Raw genomic sequence first — 21,619 nt, forward strand, 5'->3', positions numbered from 1 at the left:
GTTTATATGTCATGCAATATAGCATTTTATGTTAATAAGGTATCTTTCATATAATGACATTATGTGTTATGCCAAGAAAAGTCTTGCTATATTGTGTGTGTGTTTAACGTTATCTAATGTACGTCTGTGCCATTAAAGTCAGTGATATATTTTGACAATCAATTATGCTCAGCAACTGAGTATTTGAAGGAAGCAATGTAGTGTAAATATTGAGGTTTTATGTGTAAAATATCTATATTTTTCAGGCAGTTCAGGGTTAATGTATGCTTGAGTCCCTCAGAGTAAGTCACATGTATTAACACATTGGCCTCTGGCACAGGTTTTTGAATATCACCCAATAGCTGGATTACTAGGGCTCATTGTCTTCTATGGCACAAAATAAGATTAGGCTATGATTAGAAGAAATCACACTCAAGTGAATACAAGCTGCTGAAATAATGTTTCCAAGATCAAATGCAATAACTATGACCAAGGACAATAGGTCTTTTTCAAAGGTTTCCATATTTTCATTAAATTATATAAGGAGGCCGGGCGCGGTGGCTCAAGCCTGTAATTCCAGCACTTTGGGAGGCCGAGACGGGCGGATCACGAGGTCAGGAGATGGAGACCATCCTGGCTAACACGGTGAAACCCCGTCTCTACTAAAAATACAAGAAAATTAGCCGGGCACCGTAGCGGGCGCCTGTAGTCCCAGCTACTCAGGAGGCTGAGGCAGGAGAATGGCGTGAACCCGGGGGGGGCGGAGCTTGAAGTGAGCCGAGATCGCGCCACTGCACTCCAGCCTGGGGCACAGAGCAAGACTCTGTCTCAAAAAAAGAAAAAAAAAAAAAAAAAAAAAAAAAAAATTATATAAGGAAAGGTCTTTATTTAAAAAATTTTAAAGAGCATGAGTTATATTTTTAAAAATCTGTTGTTTTGAACTTGACACCCCAAAAGTTTAACATTAGTTTTAATCTTACTTAGATATCCCTAGTTGAAGCTTGTCAAATTTCTTATGTGGTCCTGGAAGCATGTATGTAATTTCAGAATATTAAAAAATTACATATTGCTTTTGGAGAAAGTAGCTTACATGTTACTAGGGTTTTAAATTATTTTTTTCTCTTGTTTAATGCTAGTCAGCAGCTATGATGGTGGGGAGGAGTAATTTTTTTGCAGCCTATTGGCTAGCCTTGGAAGTAGTGCTGAGGTGGGGTTAGGGACGAAAAAATGGTTAAGTCAAGTATTTATTCAGCTATTTAATATTCATCTACTAGGGCTGCTAGAAGCAGACACATTTCCTAATTTAAGGATATTTTTGAATACAAAGATGGATGTCCTCCTTTGAGCTCCTAGGTGTCATATATCTAATAAATAATGTGAATATATAAAGACAAATGAAAAGAACTATGCACAACATGTGTGATTCCTACTTCCCTGACTCAGCTGGGTTCTATCTGATAAGAGCTTTTCATATAAATAGAAGATGAGGAATATTTCCTATCTTAATAGGAGTGAGAACTATAGATCCATATGCCAAATGTGTTATGCCCGAAGAAAGAAATTGGTATTATGGGAAGATCACTTATCACTGTCCATTATCTCAAATTTCTTTCTCCTAAGTTAATATTCATCTTCAAGGCCCAGTTAGATTTTCTTGCCAAAGCCTAATGCTCAAACTAATTGTGTTTTCCAAATATGGAAACTGACTTTGAGTTTTGTGTATAGATTAGTGTGTAGAATTGGCCAATAAGTTGGTTTTGTAATTACATTTATTTAATACAGTTTTTCAATAAGTCAGGAAAATTATTGTTTGGAAGATACATTACAGACAACTAAGAAAATTATGTATATAATTTCAAGATGTACTATAAAATTGATTAAAATTCAGTTATATCAAAGGGTAGAAAACATCAATATTACGATCTATGGCATGTAGACTAACTAAAGATTCATAATTGAATAATGCTTAACAACTCCCCCGTGATGTAGCAAGCATGGGTACTATTGTCTGCCTTGCAAAGGGAAGGCACGAGAGGCATTCAGTCCACAAGTACTTACTAAGCATCCAGCATGTGCCAGGTACGATGCCAAGTTTTCAGCCTGCAACACAGAACAAAGCGAACATTGTCCCTTTTTGTGGATATGTGAAGGGCTCCTAACTGGCTAAACTCACACACTATGTCAGGCATCTAGAGGTCACCTGTCTGTCTAACCAGCCTAGCACGGAAATACGTTACCAAATTAGCCTCCTGAAAATGGTGACAGTTTAAAAATACTAACTCAGATGCAAAAAATACAGAAGAGATAAATAAATAATATATGCATTTCCAGTATTTTTCCAAAAAGTACATGTTAATGGTGTCCTGCATACCAGTTTCATTTTTAAACCTTTCCTCTGACCGTAGGAGCTGATGCTGTGGAAGCTCAGTGTAAGAGATTTGAAGTGAGAGCCAGTGAAGATGGCAGGGTGCTGTTTTCTGCAGATGAAGATGAGATTACCATTGGTGCTGAAAAGCTGAAAGTTACAGGTACTGTAGATGGAGGTCTTGGAAAATGGTTTACTTCTTTAAAGAACACAACTGCACAAGAAGCTACTTAATAAGATGGATGATTCCTATGCATAAAATAGAGTCTTACATAATCACAGCATTTGTTTTTCAAATTGTCTTCAAATGGACGGCACTGGTTGTGGTTGTAGAAGACAGTGCAGATGTTAGCAGCCTTAATGACATAAAAGTGAAGCCATCTCTCAGGTGGAGGTAGGTGGAAGAAAATGATGTGGCTGGGCGGGGTAGAGATAAGTGCAAATTCTGAGTAAAGGGGACTAACAAATCATAATTAGGGAGTATTATTTTAAAATAAGAGACGTGTGAAGGAACTAAAATGGAAATTTTAACTTTAGAATTAAGTAAGGGGGAAGTTATCATAAAAGTAAACTAAATTCATTTTATATAGCATTCATAATTATCCTCAAAAGTATGTAAATAAAAAACGAATGCTATGCACCTGTTATTTCAAAATCATTATTATAATATGGGGGTCATTAAAGTCAACCAACAGCTGAAATTAAAATTTTAAAAAAGGTAAAAGTGGGACCAGGAGTGGCGAATAATTTGATGACAATTTTAAGCGCAATCTCTTCTGAATTACTTGATTCACAACCATGAGAAATTTTATTTTGATAACATATTTAACAATCCCTTGAAAGTACCCAAGGAGGCTTACATTTTAAAAAACAAGAAGAAAATAATAAAGTATAGTTGACTTAATGTTTCCCAAACTTGAGTTTGGAAACAGTTCATGAGTATCTATCCATATTAACTTGGGTCAAACAGTCCTGTGGGCTACGTGAGAGCAGTTAGCATGGCAGCTGAAGAACATCAACTCTGTTCTTGAGCTATTTGGGTTGAATCCTGCCTCTGCTTCAATATATTCAATTCTCGATGCCTCTGTTTTTCCCTCATCTGAATAACTGAAATGATAGTAACTTTAGTGGTCAAATTAAATGCATGTGTGTGCATTTGTGTGCTGAGAATGTGCTCAGTCCATAATGAAGATGTTGTGTTGGCTCTTTATATTTATTAATGATGATAATATTGATATTACAAATGTTGGAGACAAGAGGGCCTGTGTTGATTTCGAGAAAGGTGGGTTAAACTAATGCAGGAACAGAAAGCCAAATACCACGTTATCATTTATAAATGGGAGCTATAAATGATGAGAACACATGGACACGTAGAGGGGAACAACACACTGGAGCCTATAAGTGGGTGGAGGTTGCGAGGAGGGAGAGGATCAGCAAAAATAACTAATGAGTATTAGGTTTAATACCTGAGTGACAAAATAATGTGTACGACAAACCCCCATGACACAAGTTTACCTCTGTAATAAACCTGCACATGTACTCCTGAACTTAAAAATTGTAAAAGGCGTATTGGCTGGACATAGTGGCTCATGCCTGTAATCTCAGCACTTTGGGAAACAGAGGTGAGAGAATCACTTGGTTCAAGTCCAGCCTGGGCAATATAGTGAGACCACGTGTCTACCACAGTTTTCTACAATGAACCAGGCATGAAGGTGTGTGTCCATAGTCCCAGCTACTCAGGAGGCTGATGTGGGAGGATAGCTTGAGTTCAGAAGGTCAAGGCTGCAATGAGCCAAGATCATGCCAGTGCAGTCTAGCACAAGTGACAGAGACAGACCCTCTCTCAAAAATATAATACAATAAAATACAAAGATATGTTATTAAGTGGTGATGAAATTCAATAGGGATTATTGAATGAGGACCCTCACTGTGTATCCCCCGGCCTGAATCAAATCCCACCACCCTTATCCCCACCCCTGTCCCTCCTTTCCCTTGGGAGCATGTTCTGCTGAGAGGGTGGAACCTCCACCATTGGGTGAGTGTTTAGGATGGTCCCCATGAATACTTACCTGGTTGATGTCCATTTTTCTTAACACTTCGTGGGAAGGCTAGGAAAGGAGGCATGTATGGAGGGTACAGATTGACCTTCTTGAGTCCTGAGTTAGGAGAGCAGGGACAGAGAGAGAGAGAGAGAGAGGTCTGTTTGGCACAGAACACAGACAAATCATAAAGGACATTGGTTGTAGGGCCCTGAGCACTCACATTTGAATTGCTTATTGGTGAGTAAGTGAGGTGCCCTAGGGTATAAATGCCTTCAGGGGAACTCGGCAATATTAATAATCTTTGAACCCTGGTAATGCCTATTGGTCGTCACTCTTGAGACCAACGTAAGCCTGAGATAAATTTCAGGACATTACAGAACTTATCAAAAATATATTTAAGCCATATTCAGATATTCTCACTGGGTACTTTACAATCATAAGTAAAGGGAGATTCTAGAGCTCTTGGCAGCTTTTACGATCTCATGGAATTTTCACTTCTTCTGATATTTATATTACCTTTACCTGTCTCATAATTGTTCCAGTGAAGTAAAGGCAGATAGTCACATTCATTTTCTGCTTTTGCTTAGTAGCCCGGATACCATCCTTGAAATGTTGCTTGGGCTAAGTGCTTCCTTAGCCCAGATAGGCAAGAAAGTGCTTCCTGAAATATCTAAGTTTTTCTGCTTTTTAATTAAATGCCTTAAAGCAGTTGTCTCTTCTCTCTCCCTTTCTCTTTCTCCTTTGGTCTGTCTCTCGCCCTTCTTCCTCCTATTGCTTCTCCTGCTTCCCCATCCCGTATGTGTGTAAAATGTTCTCAATTGATCTATATTTTCCAATCATCTCAGACACCCCTAGTTAATTATAAGTCTGTGTCATATGCATTCAGATGATCTTAATAAAATAATAAAGTTACAGCAGATTATTGTAAAAGGTTGAAACATAATACTTAGAACGAAAGAAATACCCACAAACTGTGAGACTGCCAGTAGCAAACAATGTTGACTTTTAACCTTATGCGGAGGTACAATAGGCTGAACATCGTTAATAAATAAATGGTAAATTATAGAATATTTCATTTGATTAGAACTTTCCTCATTAAACAATCACATTTCTTTGTCTCCTACAAGAACCCATTTACCATTTACACACCCTAGAGTCACAAACATACACACAGGCACATAGACAAACTAGTTCTTGCCAGGCCTTTACTCCTTTACCAGAATAGCAGATATTAAATTTACAACAGCTTCATTCTTTCCCATGATACTCCTTAAAGAAAGAAAAATAAAAATATCAAGGCAAATATAATTTAGAATTTCATGTGCTTAGAGGAAAAAAAAATGTGTGTAGCATAGCATGCAATTTTAGAGCATTAAGATTGATTAGTAACCTCACATATACTTTAAAGCAGTGCTTGAATCATTTGACAAATAATAGTACAAAGAGACATTGACTCCAGGGTGCTTCATATAAATTAGATACTGTGCTGACAGGACTTCAAAGTTAGATGTGATGAGAGATGCCTGTGTAGTTTATTCTATAATTTCAAATTCGTGGCACAAACTTATTTAAGCAATATTTATAGGAATTAAATTGGATCCCTTTCAGCTTTTTATTTTTTGAGCAATGCCATCTTATAAAGGAACTTTTCTTTCAGGATGACGACAGTGGATGGATTCATTTAGACAAGGGGTGTGTCTGTACATCTGAGGCAAAATCAGTTATGACTATAGTAATTCACAGATCTAGGGTAGCTCATGATATTTACATTCACTCTACCTACAAAGCAGCAGGAATTTACCTGATACATTCAGATACTCATGGGTGCAGGGGGACAGAAGTAAAATGGTAAATACATACCTGAACACCACCACCTATGAATGCCCCATCACCACAAAGAGCAATCACATGCTTAAGGTTTGTGATTTTTCACTCTTGACATTACTTGTCTTGCCCAGCAGAAGTCTGCTTGAATCTTAATATAATGATATTTATTTGACCTTAACATGTCTTCTCTGTATCACTGAATATATAGGAGTTTTATACTTTAGCTCACCTATGCACAATTGAAAACTATATTTTTATTTTGTATTCCCTACTATTGGCCAAAGGTATGACTGAATCCAATTATCTTTTGAGACCTAGTCAACAAGAACAACAAAAGGAATAAACCTTTACACACAGAAGTCTCTTAAATTTAGTGCTTTCAGGCAGAATCAGTCAACTGCGCTCTGCAGTTTCATTCGTATTCCACGTAGTATATTAACTTGAGAAAACAAATCTCACGAATAAGCCACTCTCCTTTAACAAGTGAAAGACATCAACCCCGTAGAATTGTTTCATGATAAATTAAAAGCTATTAGTCAGACTTAGACCTAGACCTGTTTTTTTTTTCTATGATGTAAGAGAGGACAATAGCTAAATGTACCAAGAGAAAGCATATCTATTTTTTTAGACAGTAGCAATTAAAACTGACAACCTGAAAGTATCGTGAAATCCCACTCTGCATCCACCCACTGCCCTAGTGTTTGTTCGAAAGCCAGGAGTATCAGTCCTTTGCCTCCATTCTAATTGAATGGTTAGAAGTCTAGACAAGTTCCGATGCTTGTTTGACAACAGAAGAAAGGACTTTCTGAAGAGCTGTCTTTTAAATTAAACACCATGCTTCTGGGTTACAGTCAATATCTTCTGGTTTGTTTTTATTAGTTCATCTTCTACATCCTTGTTCTTGTCTATTAAATTGGCACACTGCGATGGGGTCAGCTTTGGACTCAACCTTTCTATTAGATAGGCCATTGTTCCTCTTCGCTGTCCAAATGCCAAGAATGCGGTAACACTCAGGCAACCGGATGGAGCCACTTTGTCCAAATAGCCCGTGAAGAAATGTGATTAGATTAGGTGCTGAGAAAAGGAATGTGCAATCACTTCATTTTCTCTGGTGAAGCATTAAAGTTTGTAGACCTGGATCAGTCACTCAACTAGTTTTCTAGTTGCTTTTAAAACTTACTGAGAATAAAAATTTCCAAGACACTAAATATTAGTACCACCTCACCTCCTCCTCAAGTCTCCAGGTGAATCCTGATTTCAGGTTTTGAAGTGTATAACTAATAAAGAATGCCATCTTCACAAAATAAGCTATTTCCTCTAAGCACCTTACTAACAGTCCTCTTCATGATTTACTTTTTTAAGTTTTAAATGTTTCATATAGTTTTGTGAAAGCAAAAGTTCTTGAAAATATCATTAAATAACAGAAAGGTGAAATGGGAGAACAGTCATTAAAGAGGACAGTTCATTCCTCCACCTCTACCTGCAGCCACCAAAAAAGTGGTTATATCAACTGTCTTCTCTTTGTAGAGGTTTTAAAATTGTTCATTTGATGTGTAAAGTGTCTCTTATAGCTTTAGGTCTTAGACCCACAAAATCTCTTGGAGATATAATTTATCCTGCCATTGGATCAATAAAGAGTCTGATTTCCTATATATCATGATGTTAAAAACATTCATGGCTGGGCGCGGTGGCTCACGCCTGTAATACTAGCACTTTTGGAGGCCGAGGCGGGCGGATCACAAGCTCAGGAGATCGAGACCATCCTAGTTAACCAGGTGAAGCGCCACTGCACTCCAGTCTGGGCGACTGAGTGAGACTGTCTCAAAACAAAATACAACATACATTACTGGCCAGGTATGGTAGCTCACGCCTATAATCGCAGTACTTTGGGAGGCCAAGGAGGGAAGACCACTTGAGGCCAGGAGTTTGAGACCAGCCTGGCCAACATGGTGAAACCCCCATCTCTACTAAAACTACAAAAATTATCCAGTGTGCTGGTGGGTGCCTGTCATCCCAGCTACTCGAGAGGCTGAGGCAGGAGGATCCCTTGAACCCAGGAGGCTGAGGTTGCAGTGAGCCAAGATCCTGCCACTGCACTCCAGCCTGGGCGACAGATTGAGACTCCATCTCAAAACAAACTTAAAGAAAACTGTATATATAGAATATGGCATGCAAGACTTGCTCGCAGTTACTTTATCTCCTTGCTGGCCATCATTCAGCGCCTGGTATTTGCACCTGGATTGAAGTCTTGGTCTTCATATATACACATATATACACATATGTATATTTTATATATGTATAAAATTATGTTCTATATACTGTTCAGCCAACCAAAGACCACATATACAATGGTAGTCCCATGAGGTTATGATGGAGATAAAACTTCTTATCACCTAGTGATGTCATAAGCATCCTAAGGTCAGAGCGCAACATATTACTTACATGTTTGTCATGATGCCAGTGTAAATAAACCTACTTTGCAGCCAGTCATAGAAAATTATAGCACATACAGTTATGCACAGTACATAATACTTGATCATGATAGTAAATACTCTTACTGGTTTATTATTTACTATAATATACTGTAGATTTTATCATTATTTTAGATTATACTCTTTCTACTTATAAAAAAGTTAACTGGAGAACATCCTCAGGCAGGTCCTTCAGGAGGTATTTCAGAAGAAGGCATTTTCATTATAGGAGATGACAGCTTCATCTATGTTATTGTCTCTGAAGACCTTCAAGTGGGACAAGATGTGGAGGTGGAAGACAGTGATATTGATGAATCTGATTTTTTGTAGACCTGGGCTACAGGGTATTTTCTTAGTGTTTAGCAAAAATGTTTTTAAGAAAAACTTTAGGGGGAAAAGCTTATAGAATAAAAGTACAAAGAAACAAAATATTTTTGAATAATAAGATTATTCAGAAAGCGTTTAGTTTTGTACAGCTGTACTTGTTTGTGTTTTAAGCTAAGTGTTTGCAAAAGAGTCAAAAAGTTTTTTAAAAGCATATAATGTAAAAATATTACAGTAAGTTAAGGTTATTTTTGGAGAAAGAAATAATTTTTTTTTTTTCCTGAGACGGAGTCTGGCACTGTTGCCCAGGCTGAAGTGCAGTGGCACGATCTCTGCTCACTGCAACCCCCACCTCCCAGGTTCACCCCATTCTGCTGCCTCAGCCTCCTGAGTAGCTGGGACTACAGGTGCCTGCTACCATGTCCAGCTAATATTTTTTATATTTTTAGTAGAGACGGGGTTTCACTGTGTTAGCCAGGATGGTCTCGATCTCCTCTCGTGATCTGCCCACCTCAGCCTCCCAAAGTGCTGGGATTACAAGTGTGAGCCACTGCACCCGGCCAAGAAAAATATTTTTAAATAAATTCAGTGTCGCCTATGTGCACAGTGTTTATAAAGTGTACAGTAGTGGATACTAAAGTTCCAGGCCTTCACATTCACTTAACACTCACCGACTCATTCAGAGCAACTTCTCGTCCTGCAAGCTTCAGAACTGGAAGTGCCCTATAAAGTTGTACCATTTTTTAAATCTTTTATATCATTATTTTTACTGTACTTTTTCTGTGTTTAGATGCGCAAATGTTTGCCATTGTGTTACAGTTGACTATAGTATTCAGTAGAGTAACATGCTGTACCAGTGTGTAGCTTAGGAGCAATAGGCTATACCGCTTAGCCTAGGTTTGTCAGGATTTTTGTAAGTACACTTTATGTTTGCACAATGGTGAAATCACCAAATGATGCATTTCTGAGAACATCACCCTGTTAAGAAACACGTCACTGTATATTTCCATATATGCCTGTGTATATATAAATATATAAAATATATTTAAATATATAATGACAATACATTTGACTTATTGAATAAAATCAAAATCTTTGAATCCATATTATAAAGAAATAAATAAATATCATTTTTTACAATAGAATGCCAACTAAAAATGTACAAGAAATCATGGGATTAGAAAAGCAAAGCAACATCTGACAATCATCTGAGTCATATTTATCTCAGGCAAAAATATCAATGGATGATAAGACTAATGGGAGAAAATGATATGAGACATGAATTTTTTTCATATATTCCAAGCACATTTTTAAAACATTAATTTTAATAGGGGGAAAAGTAACTCCAGTGGGAACCTCTCTCTGGCTGTCCCAGTCTCAGTCAACTAGTGAAAGTAACCACCACCAGTCATGGGCCAAAGAGACATCAGGCGACATCTGATAAGATGTTAAAGGAAGAAAAAAATAACTTCTATATTATATCAGACAAAAACATGTAAGTTGAGCATTTACCTGAAGATATTTAGCACCATGTGAAATTGAGAAACATTTTGGAAGATACTAAGTTTGCGAATCAAGGAAAAGCTGAGAAACTGTTGAAGGAAACAGGACCTTTTCTAGCTGTGTATACCACATGATGCTAGATTGGATTCATTGTCTACAGAGTGAATTACTGGAACAGACGATTTTCTAGTTTTCTATTTCTCTGTAGCAAACTACTCCAAAACATACTGGCTATAAAACAATGATAGCATTTATTTTGCTTGCAACCTGCAACTTGAACAGTCTTCAGTGGACGTAGCTGATCTCTGCTCCAGTGGGCGATGGCTGAGACAGCTGAGAATTTGGGGGCTGGTATCATTTGAAAACTGGCTCAGCCCCATGCCTGGAAGTTTATAGTAGTTGTCATCAGAGACCTTAGATAGGACTACCTGTCAGAACATCTACATGTGGTCTATCCATGTACCTCAGTTTCCTTAATTCATGGTTTGAAGAGTAAACCTTCAAAGAGGGAGAGAGGAGGAAGCTGTACCAAATTTTCGGAAACAGCCTCTACCATTTTATAAAAGGAGTGCTAAGAACTTGCAGACATGTTTTAAAGCCAATCAGATTTAGCAAAGTTTGAATGAGGTCCCAAAGAATATACAAGAGTTTTTTTAAAATTATGCACATGACTTTTCTTTAGGTTAAAAATTGTTTCAAACAAAAAATTGCAATAAAATTATTAATAAACCATAGGTAACATGTTTCAGAATACAAAAGAATTCCTCACATGTGTCTTGATCAGCTTAGGGTCCCATAACAAAATACCATGAACTGAGTGGCTTAAACAGCAGAAATTTATTTTCTGTTTTGTTTGTTTGTTTGTTTGTTTTTTGAGACAGAGTCTTGCTCTGTTGCCCAGGCTGGAGTGCAGTGGCATGATCTCAGCTCACTGCAACGTCTGCCTCCCGGGTTCATACCATTCTCTTGCCTCAGCCTCTTGAGTAGCTGGGACTACAGGCACCCGCCACCATGCCTGGCTAATTTTTTTTTGTATTTTTAGTGGAGACAGGGTTTCACTGTGTTAGCCAGGACGGTCTCGATTTCCTGACCTCGTGATCCGCCCGCCTTGGCCTCCCAAAGTGCTGGGATTACAGGCATGACCCGGTGGGCCCGGACAGCAATTTATGTTCTTACAGTTCTGGAGGCTAGAAGTTCGAGGTCAGGGTGCCAACATGGTCAGGCTCTGATAAAGACTCCTTACTAGCTTGCAGACAGCTCCCTTGTTGCTGTGTCTTCGTGTTTGTGTGTGTGTGTGTGTGTGTGTGTGTGTGTGTGTGTGAGAGAGAGAGAGAGAGAGAGGGTGGGGGAGAGAGAGAGAGAGACCTGTTGTCTCTTCTTCTCATAAGGGCACTAATCTCATCAAGAGGACCCCATCCTCATGACCTCATCTAAACCTAATTGTCTCTCAATATACCATCTTCAAACTCAATCACATTGAGGGTTAGGATTTCAGCATATGAATTTAGGAACGACACAGTTCAGTCCAAAGGAACATGGTAAAATCGTATTAAATATTGAAGAAAATCAAAATTGATTATACAATCTTAAGTTTCAACTCTCTGAAGACCTAAGAGGAAATAAATTCCATAGTGCAGGTTTGTAGCTTTCTGATGGTATGAGTTTGATATCGTGCTAGATCTCTTGAGATTCCAGACACATCAATGGCTATGCAGTCCTCAGCCTATTTCCCTTGAATATCAATTGCCTTGGTAGGGGGTTTATACTAGCTGAATTCCAAACAATGGAGGATTGTAGTACCTGTCTGTGGCTGAAACACAGGCTTTTTGTGGTATTAAATGAAAGAGAATCCTGCAGTTTGGGTCCATTCGATTTCTCCCTTTGTTCTTCTCAGTGACAGTATCAAACCTATGGTCACTTTACTCTATGGGATGTATCATGTCATTGCTGCAACAGAATCTCACTCCCAATTACTCTGGCCAGGTTAGGAGCTCTGATTCCTCTAAGCCTTGCACTGGTGTTCAGAGGTAGGCTGGAGCTCACACTTTGACAGTGAAAACTTTCCCCTGGAAGAAGTTTTGAATAGGCTTACAGGCCAAGGTTCATGTTCACATTGAAGTCCCCAAATCCTGACTTTATGGGGGAAATGACCAACTAAACACTGATTATAAACTTTTATTTTGAGATAGTTATAACTGTACATACAGTTGTAACAAATAATACAGAGAGAATCTGCAACATTCATCTAGTTTTTCTCAATGGTAACATCTTATAAAACTGTAGTACCATGTTACAACTAGGATGTTGACATTGATCCAGTTAAGACACAGAACAGTTCCATCACTGTGGGCATCCCTTATCTTTTTGAAACCTCACTCACTTTCCTCCACCCTCACGTTAACCCCTGACAATCATTTGTTTATTCTTCATTTCTACAGTTTCGATGGTTTAAGAATGTTAATTTATAATCATACGGTAGTTACTTACCTTTCCAGATTTTCTTTTTCACTCAGCATAATTTCCTGGAGATTCATCCAAGTCGTTGTATATGTCAATAGTTGCATTCTTATTTCTAATTGGTAATCTACAGTATGAATGTATCACAGTTTATTTTAATTATTCATCCATTGAGGAACATCTGGGTTGTTTCCTGGTTTTGGCTATTATGACCAATGCTACTATGAACACTGTGTGTAAGTTTTTGTGTGAACAATTTTTTTTTTCTTTAAGATACATATCTAGAGGTATGTTTGCTAAGTCATATGGTGGATGCAAGTTTTGTTCTATAAACTTTTTTGCAGAATGAATATAATACTTCATATCCTTTCCTGCAAGAATTCAATTTCTTCACGTCCTTTCCAGTCTGGTGTTGTCATATGATAATAGCTGTGTAGTGATACTTCATTGTGCTTTAAGAGACAGGTCTTGCTATGTTGCCCAGGCTGGTCTTGAACTTCCGGGCTCAAGTGATCCTCCCAGATCATCCACCTATATAGTTGGGACCACAAGTATTTGTCACCTTGCCTGACTCATTGTGCTTTTAATTTGCATTTCCCTAAGGGCTAATGACATTGAATACCTCTTTATATGTTTATTTGCCAGCCATATATTCAGTTTAGTAAAATGTCTATAAATCTTTTGACCATTTTCTATTTAATTATTTGTGGGGTTTTTTTGTTATGGTTTTGAGGTCCTTTCCATATTCTAAGTAACAGTCCTCTATAGGATATATATAGATTTGCAAATATTTTATCCTACTCTCATAGCTTGTTTTCTTATTCTATTAGTCAAGTCTTTCATGAGACAAATTTTTAATATTTTTGAGGTCTAATGCACTATATTTTTATGAATTCTGCTTTTGGTGTAAAATATAAGAACTATGTGCCTAACTCTACGTAACAATATTTTCTACATTTTCCCCTAAACTTTTTATAGTTTTGTATCTTACATTAAAGTCTATGATATATTTTTGGTTGATTTTTGTACAAGATGTGAGTCTTAAGTCAATCTTTTTGCTTTTTTTCTGTTGTGTATTCATTTGTTCCAAGCTTTCTCTTCCTCCATTGTTTCTTTTTACACCCTTGTCAAAACTCCATTAGGTTATTGATGTGTATCTCTGGCTTCTCTAATGCATTCTATTAATCAGAATATCTATTTCTCTGACAATATCACATCTGTTTACTGTAGCTACATAATAGACCTTTACATTAGGTAAAGTGATTCCTCCAACTTTATTCTTTATTTCAATATTATTATTGTTATTCTTGGGCTTAGGTCTCTATGTACTGATTTTTGAATATGTGTTTCTATTCTGTTCTTATATATTGACTTTAGAATATGTATTTATAGTCTTCAAAATATTCTTGCTTTAATTGCCTTAAACCTGTACAAAAATTTAGGAGAATTGTCATTTTTACTATATTGAATCCTCTGATCCATAAAAATGTTCTGTCTTTTCATTTATTTAGTTTTCTTTGGTATCTCTTTCAGGAATAATTTTTAAACTTCAGCATAAATTATCTGCAAATATTCTGATAAATCTTTAAATTTGCTTTGAAGTGATTATAAATAGTATGTTTTAATTTTTTAATTTTTAATTTCTGTGGCATATAGTATGTGTATATATTTATGGGGTACATGAGATGTCAATGCAAGAATGCAGTGTGAAATAATTACATCATGAAGAATGGCATATTCATGCCCTCAAGGATTTATGCTTTGAGTTATAATTCAATTATACGCTTTAAGGTACATTTTAAAATGTACAATTAAGTTATTGACTATAGTCACCCTGTTTTGCTATCAACAGTAGGTCTTATTCATTTTATCTTCTATTTTTTTACTCAATAGTCATTCCCACCTCACCTGACACACCCCAACTACCATTCCCAGCCTGTGGTAACCATCGTTTTACTATGTTCACGAGTACAATTGTTGTGATTTTTACATCCCACAAATAAGTGAGAACATATGATGTTTGTGTTTCTGTGCCTGGCTTAGTTCACTTAACACGATTATCTCCAGTTCCATCCACGCTGATGCAAATGACTGGATTTCATTTTTTTTTTAATGGCTAAAGAGTACTCCATTATGTATAAGGACCACATTTTCTTTATCCATTCATCTGCTGATGGACACTTAGGTTGTTGCCAAATCTTGGCTATTCTAAACAATGCTGCAACAAACATAGGTGTGTAGATGTCTCTTTGATATACATTTTCTCTTCTTTTGAGTGTACACCCACCAGTAGGATTGCTGGATCATATGGTAGCTCAATCTTTTTTTCTGAGGAAGTTACAAACTGTTCTTTATGGTGGTTGTACTAGCTTCCATTTCCTCTGATAGCATACAAGGGTTCCCTTTTCTTTGCGTCCTCACCAGCACTTATTATTGCCTGCCCTTTGGATATAAAAGCCATTTTAACAGGTAAGACGATAACTCCTTGTAGATTTGATTTGCATTTCTCTGATAATCAGTGATGTTGAGCGTTTTTTATATGGCTGTTTGCCGTGTGTGTTTTCTTTTGAGAAATATCCATCCTTTTGCCCATTTTTTGATTGAATTTTTAGATATTTTCCTATAGTGTTGTTTGAGCTCCTTATGTAATCTGGTTATTAATCCATTGTCAGATGGGTAGTTTGCAAATACTTTCTCCCAGTCTGTGGGTTTACTTTCACTTTGTTGACTCACTTTGTGGATTGTAACAGCAAAAGCTTTTTAACTTGATTTGATCCTATTTGTCCGTTCTTGCCTTAGTTGTCTGGGCTTGTAGGGTATTGCTCAAGAAATGTTTGCCCAATGTCTTGGATGGTTTACTCGATGTTTTCTTGTAGTGGTTTCATAAATCTATATCTTAGATTTAAGTCTTTAATCCCTTTTAATTTGTTTATTGTATATGGCGAGAGACAGGGGCCTAGTGTCGTTCTTTGGCATATGGATATGCAGTTATCCCAATGCCATTTATTGACAGACTGTCTTTTCTCCAGTGTATGTTCTTGGCACCTTTGTTGAAAACGAGTTCACTGTAGGTGTGTGGATTTGTTTCTGGATTGTTTATTATGTTTTATTTGTCTACATGTCAGTTTTTATGACAGTACCATGCTGCTTTCGTTGCTATAGCTCTGTGGTATAATCTGAAGTCAGGTGATGTATTCCTTCAGTTTCCTTCTTTTTGATTAGGAAAACTTTAGCTATTCTGGGATTTTTTTGTGGTTTCAAATAAAGTTTAGGATTTTTTTTTTTTTATTTCTGTGAAGAATGTCAGTGGTATTTTGATAGGGATTGCATTGAGTCTGTAGATTGCTTTGGGTAGTATGAACTTTTTAACAACATTGATTCTTCCGATCCATGAACATCAACTAATGTTTTCATTTTTTGGTGTCCCTTTCAATTTCTTTCATCAGTGTTTTATAGTTTCCATTTTGGACATTTTTCACTTCATTGGTTAATTCCTAGGTAATGAATTTTATGTGTGCTATTGTAAGTGGGATTACTTTTTTATTTCTTTTTCAGGTTGTTCACTGTTGGCATACAGAAATGCTACTAAATTTTGTATGTTGATTTTGTATCCTGTATCTTCAATAAATTTGTTTATCAGTTCTAATCATTTTGGGTGGCATCTTTAGGATTTTCTAAGTATAAGATCATATAATCTATAAACAAGGATAATTTGACTTGTTCGTTTTCAATTTGGATGCCCAAATCTTTCTCTGGTCTGATGGCTCTAGCTAGGACTTCCAGTACTATGGTGAATAACAGTGGTGAAAATGGGCATCGTTGTTGTATTCCAGATTTCAGAGGAAAGGCTTTCAGTTTTTCCCCATTCAGTATGATATTAGCTGTGAGTCTGTCATATATAACTTTTATTATGTTGAGGTATACCCAGTGTTTGGAGGGGTATTTTTGATTCAGCATTGAAGCCATTGGATCCTAGGCTTTTCTTTACTGGTAGATATTTTATTACGGCTTTGGTCTTGTTACTTCTTACTGGTCTGCTCAGGTTTTGGATCTCTTCTTGGCTCAATCTTGGCAGAGAGTATGTGTCTAGAAATTTGTTCATTTGTTCTAGATTTTCCAATTTGTTGGCTTATAGTTGCTCATAGTAACTAATTAGTAACTAATTAGTAACTATAGCTGCTAATGACCCCTTTTTTCTTTCTGATTTTACTTATTTGTATCTTTTTTTCTTAGTTTGGCTAAAGGTTTGTCAATCTCTTTAACTTTTTAAAACCCAACTTTTTGTTTTATTGTTATTTTTACTTTTTAGAAAATTTCAGTTTCATTTATTTCTGCTCTAATCTTTGTTTCTTCTACTAATTTTGGGTTTGGTTTGTGCATGCATTCCTAGTTCTTTAAGATGCATTGTTTCACTGTTTATTTAGGCACTTATATCTATAAACTTCCCTCTGAGTACTATTTTTGCTGTATCCCATAGGTTTTGGTATGTTGTGTTTATGTTATTTGTTTCAAGAAAGTTTTCCATTCCCTTCTTAATTTGTTCATTGGCCCACTAGTCATTGAGGAACACATGGTTTAATTTCCATGTATTTGTATAGTATGCAAAATTCCTGTAGTTATTAATTTCTAGTTTTATTTTATTGTGGTCTCAGAAGATGCTTGATATATTTCAATTTTTTTGAATGTTTTCAGACTTATTTTGTGACCTAATATATAATCTATCCCTGATAATGATCCAGGTGCTGAGGAAAATAATGTGTTTTTTGTAGTCATTGAATAAAATGTTTTGTAAATATGATATCCATTTGGTCTGTAGTGCAGAATAAGTCATACGTTTCTTCATTGATTTTCTCTCTCTAATAGGTTGAATGCTGAGAGTGCGATGTTGAAGTTTCCAGTTATCATTGTATGTGGACATATTTCTTTTTAATTCTAATAATATTTCCTTTATAGATTTGAGTACTCCAGTGTTGGGTACATATATATTTAAAATCGTTTCATCCTCTTGCTGAATTGATACCTTTGTCATTATATAGTGACCTTCTTTGTAGCTTCTTGTAGCTTTTGTCTTGAAATCTATTTTGTCTGATATAACTATAGTAACTCCTGCACTTTTTTTTTTGATTTTCATTGGCATGGAATATCTTTTTGCATACCTTTCTTTTCAGTCTATCTGTATCTTTATAGGTCAAGTGTGTTTCTTATAGGCAACAGATCAATGAGTCTGGTTTTTTTCATTTATTTAGCCTGTCATCATCTTTTGATTGGAAAATTTAGTCCATTTTTTTGTTTTTTGTAGTGTTTTTTTTCATGGTCTTCTCTTCCTTCTTAATTTCATTCCTGTATTCCTTTAGTGAAGGTGATTTTTCTCTAGTGATAGGACTTAGTTTCTTGTTTTTTAGTATTTTTTGTATCTATTGTACACTTTTGGTTTGAGATTACCATGAGACTTGCAAATACTATTTTACAACCCATTATTTTAATCTGATAAGAACTTAACACTATTTGCACAAACAAGAAGAAAACTACTAAAAACTATGCCTTGGCTTCTTTCGCTCACTTATAAAATTTTTGTGTTTGTTTGTTTGTTTGTTTATACCTTAGTGTACTGAGTATGTCTTGAAAAGTTGCTGTAGTTACTATTTTTGAATGCTTTATAATTTAGTCTATTTAGGATAAGGGTAGTTAACACACCACTGTTACAGTGTTAAAATAGTCTGTGTTTTTCTGTTTACTTATTATGAGTACATTTATACCTTTAGATAATTTCTTACTGCTAATTAATGTCCTTTCCTTTGTGGTCAAAGTAATCCCTTTAGCATTTATTGTAGGACAGAGCTGGCATTGATGACTCAGCTTTGCTTTTTCTGGGAAAGAAAATTTTTATTTCTTCTTCATATATGAAAGATGTTTTTGCTAAATACACTATTCTAAGGTAAACTTTTTTTCCCTTCAGCACTTGAGATATGTCATACTACTCCCTACTGGCCTGTAAGTTTCCACTAAAAAGTTGGCTGCCAGACCTATTGGAGCTCCATTGTATGTTATTTGTTTCTTTTGTGGCTTTTATAATGCTTTATCATTGACCTTTGAGAGTTTGATAATTAAATGCCTTGAGGTAGTGTTCTTTGGGTTAAATCTGCTTGGTGTTCTATAACCTTTTCGTACTTAGATATTGATACCTTTCTCTAGGATTGGGAACTTCTTTGTTATTGTCCTTTTGAAAAAATGTTCTACCCCTATGTTTTCCTCTACCTTCTTTTAAGGCCAATAACTTTTAGATTCACCCACTTGAGGCTATTTTCTAGATCCTATCGGCAATATATTGTTTTTTATTCTTTTGTTTCCTCTTACTGTGTATTTTCAAATAGCCTGTCTTCGAGGTCATTATGTCTCCAGCTTGATCAATTCTGCTATTAAAGAACTCTAATGTGTTCTTCAGTATGCCAGTTACATTTTTCAGCTCCAGAATTCCTGCTTGTGTTATCTTGAATTTCTTTGAATTTTCTCATTGTAGCTATTTTAAATTCTCTAAAAGGTCACATATCTCTGTTATGTGTGACCTTTCTCCATGATTGGTCCTTCTGCTATTTTCACTTCATTTGTTGAGGTCATGTTTTCCTGGATAGTATTGATATTAACAATGTTCTTTGGTCTCTGGGCATTGAAGAGTTAGGTATTTATTGGAGTCTTCACTCTCTGGGATTATTGTAGTCATTCTTCTTTGGAAGACTTTCAGATATTAGAAAGGACTTGGGTGTTATTATGTAAGCTGTATCTGCTATAGGGTGTATCCCAAGCCCAGTAAATGCAGTGGTTCCTGTACCATCATATAGGTTTTTGGTATCTACATATTAAGCCTTGATGGTCTTGGACAAGATCTGAGAGAATTCTCTGGATTATCAGGCAGAGACTCTTGTTCTCTTTCTTTACTTTCTCAAAAAAAAAAAAAAAAAAAAAAGAGTCTCTCTGTCCTGAAGGTGGGGGTGGAGTGACACAAGCACCCCTGTGGCCCCTACCACTATTGACTGCACTTGGTCAGAACTGAAGCCAGCACAACACTGGGGCTTGTCCAAGGCCTCTGTACCTCTCAGCCATTGACAAAGCCAGCCAGGCCTATGTCTTTTTCTTTTCAGGTCAGTGAGGTCCCCTGGGCCTCAGGTAGATCCAGAGGTGCCATCAGGGAATCAGGACTAGAGTTAAAAACCTTAGAAGTCTACCTGGTGTTCTATTTTACTGTGGCTGAGCTGGCAATGAAACTACAAGATGCAGTCCTTCCCGCTCTTCCCTTCCCTTTCCAAAGGCAAAGGAGCCTCACCCAGTAGCCACCACCACTCCAGTCCACAAGGAGTACTGCCAGACTACTGCTGATGTTCCCTGGAGGCCCAAGGACTCTTACATCAGCTTGTGGTGAATGCTGGCTGGCCTAGGATTCAGCTTCAGGGCAGTAGGCTTCCCTGCAGTCCAGGGCGGGTCCATAGCGCCATCCAAGAGTCAAGTCCTAGAGTTGGGGACTCCAGGATCCTGCTTGGTGTTCCACACCCATGTGGCAATGCTGGTACTTTAGGTACAAGACATGGTCTTCCTTTTACTTTTCCCTCTGCTTTTCTCCAGTAGAAAGAGTTTTGCCACATAGTCAACACAGCTGGTAATGTGCTGAGTCTCACCTGAAGTTACCATGGCTCAGCATCTCACCCAATGCCCTCAACATAGTTCCTGGGTATTGCTGCTGGTTATTCAAGGTCCAAGGGCTCTTCAGTTAACAGGTTATGAATGCTGCAAGGACTGGGTCCTTTTCTTCAAAGCAGTGGATTCCCTTCTGGCCCAGGGTCTGTCTAGAAATGTCATCTGGGAGCTAGGGCCTGGAACGGAGTCCTCATGACTCTGATCAGGTCTTATCTTGCTGTGACTAAGCTGGTATCCAAGATGTCCAAGGTATCCAATTTCTTCTCGTTAAGTGAAAGGGTGGGGTCTCATTTGGAGCCATGAGTTGTGCAGTCTCGGGTTATGGGACGGATGATGCCAGTACTCCCTTGGCTGTCCCAGCTGGTCCGTGGCTATCCCTGCCTTGCCAAGAGTTGGCAAGTTCTTATGGCCTAGAGTGCCTTTTAAGTTTATTTGGAGACACAGAGCACTGTATCCCTTGGTGGTGAACTTTGGGTCACTGGGATTGGTGATTTCTGCCTTGTTAGGGCTAGTTTAAATGTTTCCCCTGTGTGTGGGCATCAGCTGAGTTTTGTGCAGTTTTACTTTCCGCTCTAACAGGACGCTACTGAGTCCAGTGCCCCACAATTGCCATGTTCTCCCTCACCCAGCACCGAGAGTCATTCTCCTCTCCTCACTACTGCTGCTGAGGAGTAAGGAGGATGTGGCATAGAGGGGAAGGATGGCATCGACCATTTAGGGCTCTTTATCTCTTCCTGGCCTCTTTCAGCCATACACAGTTAAATCAGCGACTATGAGTGCTCACATGATTTTTGGTTCTTATGAAGGTGATTTTTCTATGTAGATAGTTCTTAAACTGGTGTCCCTGGAGTAGGGGATGATTGGTGGAGCCTACATTTCTGCCATCTTTCTCTACCTCCAGTATGGTGTTTCAAATTTTTGTTTCTATAGGCTTATTGTTAACATATAAAATTAAATGATTTTTA

The 21,619-nt window shown here is 37.2% G+C and overlaps 1 protein-coding gene across 4 annotated transcripts in view; it reads left to right on the top strand.

Moving 5' to 3' along the window:
* Positions 1-21,619, top strand: part of LOC105491117 (sarcoglycan zeta) — a 1,216,031-nt gene that overhangs the window by 1,142,135 nt on the left and 52,277 nt on the right. For all 4 annotated transcript variants that reach the window (XM_011757273.2, XM_011757274.3, XM_071068612.1 and 1 more), the window contains one exon: positions 2,385-2,507. In XM_011757273.2, coding sequence (XP_011755575.1) covers positions 2,385-2,507 — 123 coding nt within the window. The remainder of the gene's footprint in view (positions 1-2,384; positions 2,508-21,619) is intronic.

Source organism: Macaca nemestrina, chromosome 8 (assembly GCF_043159975.1).
Source record: "Macaca nemestrina isolate mMacNem1 chromosome 8, mMacNem.hap1, whole genome shotgun sequence".
Lineage (NCBI taxonomy): Eukaryota > Metazoa > Chordata > Mammalia > Primates > Cercopithecidae > Macaca > Macaca nemestrina.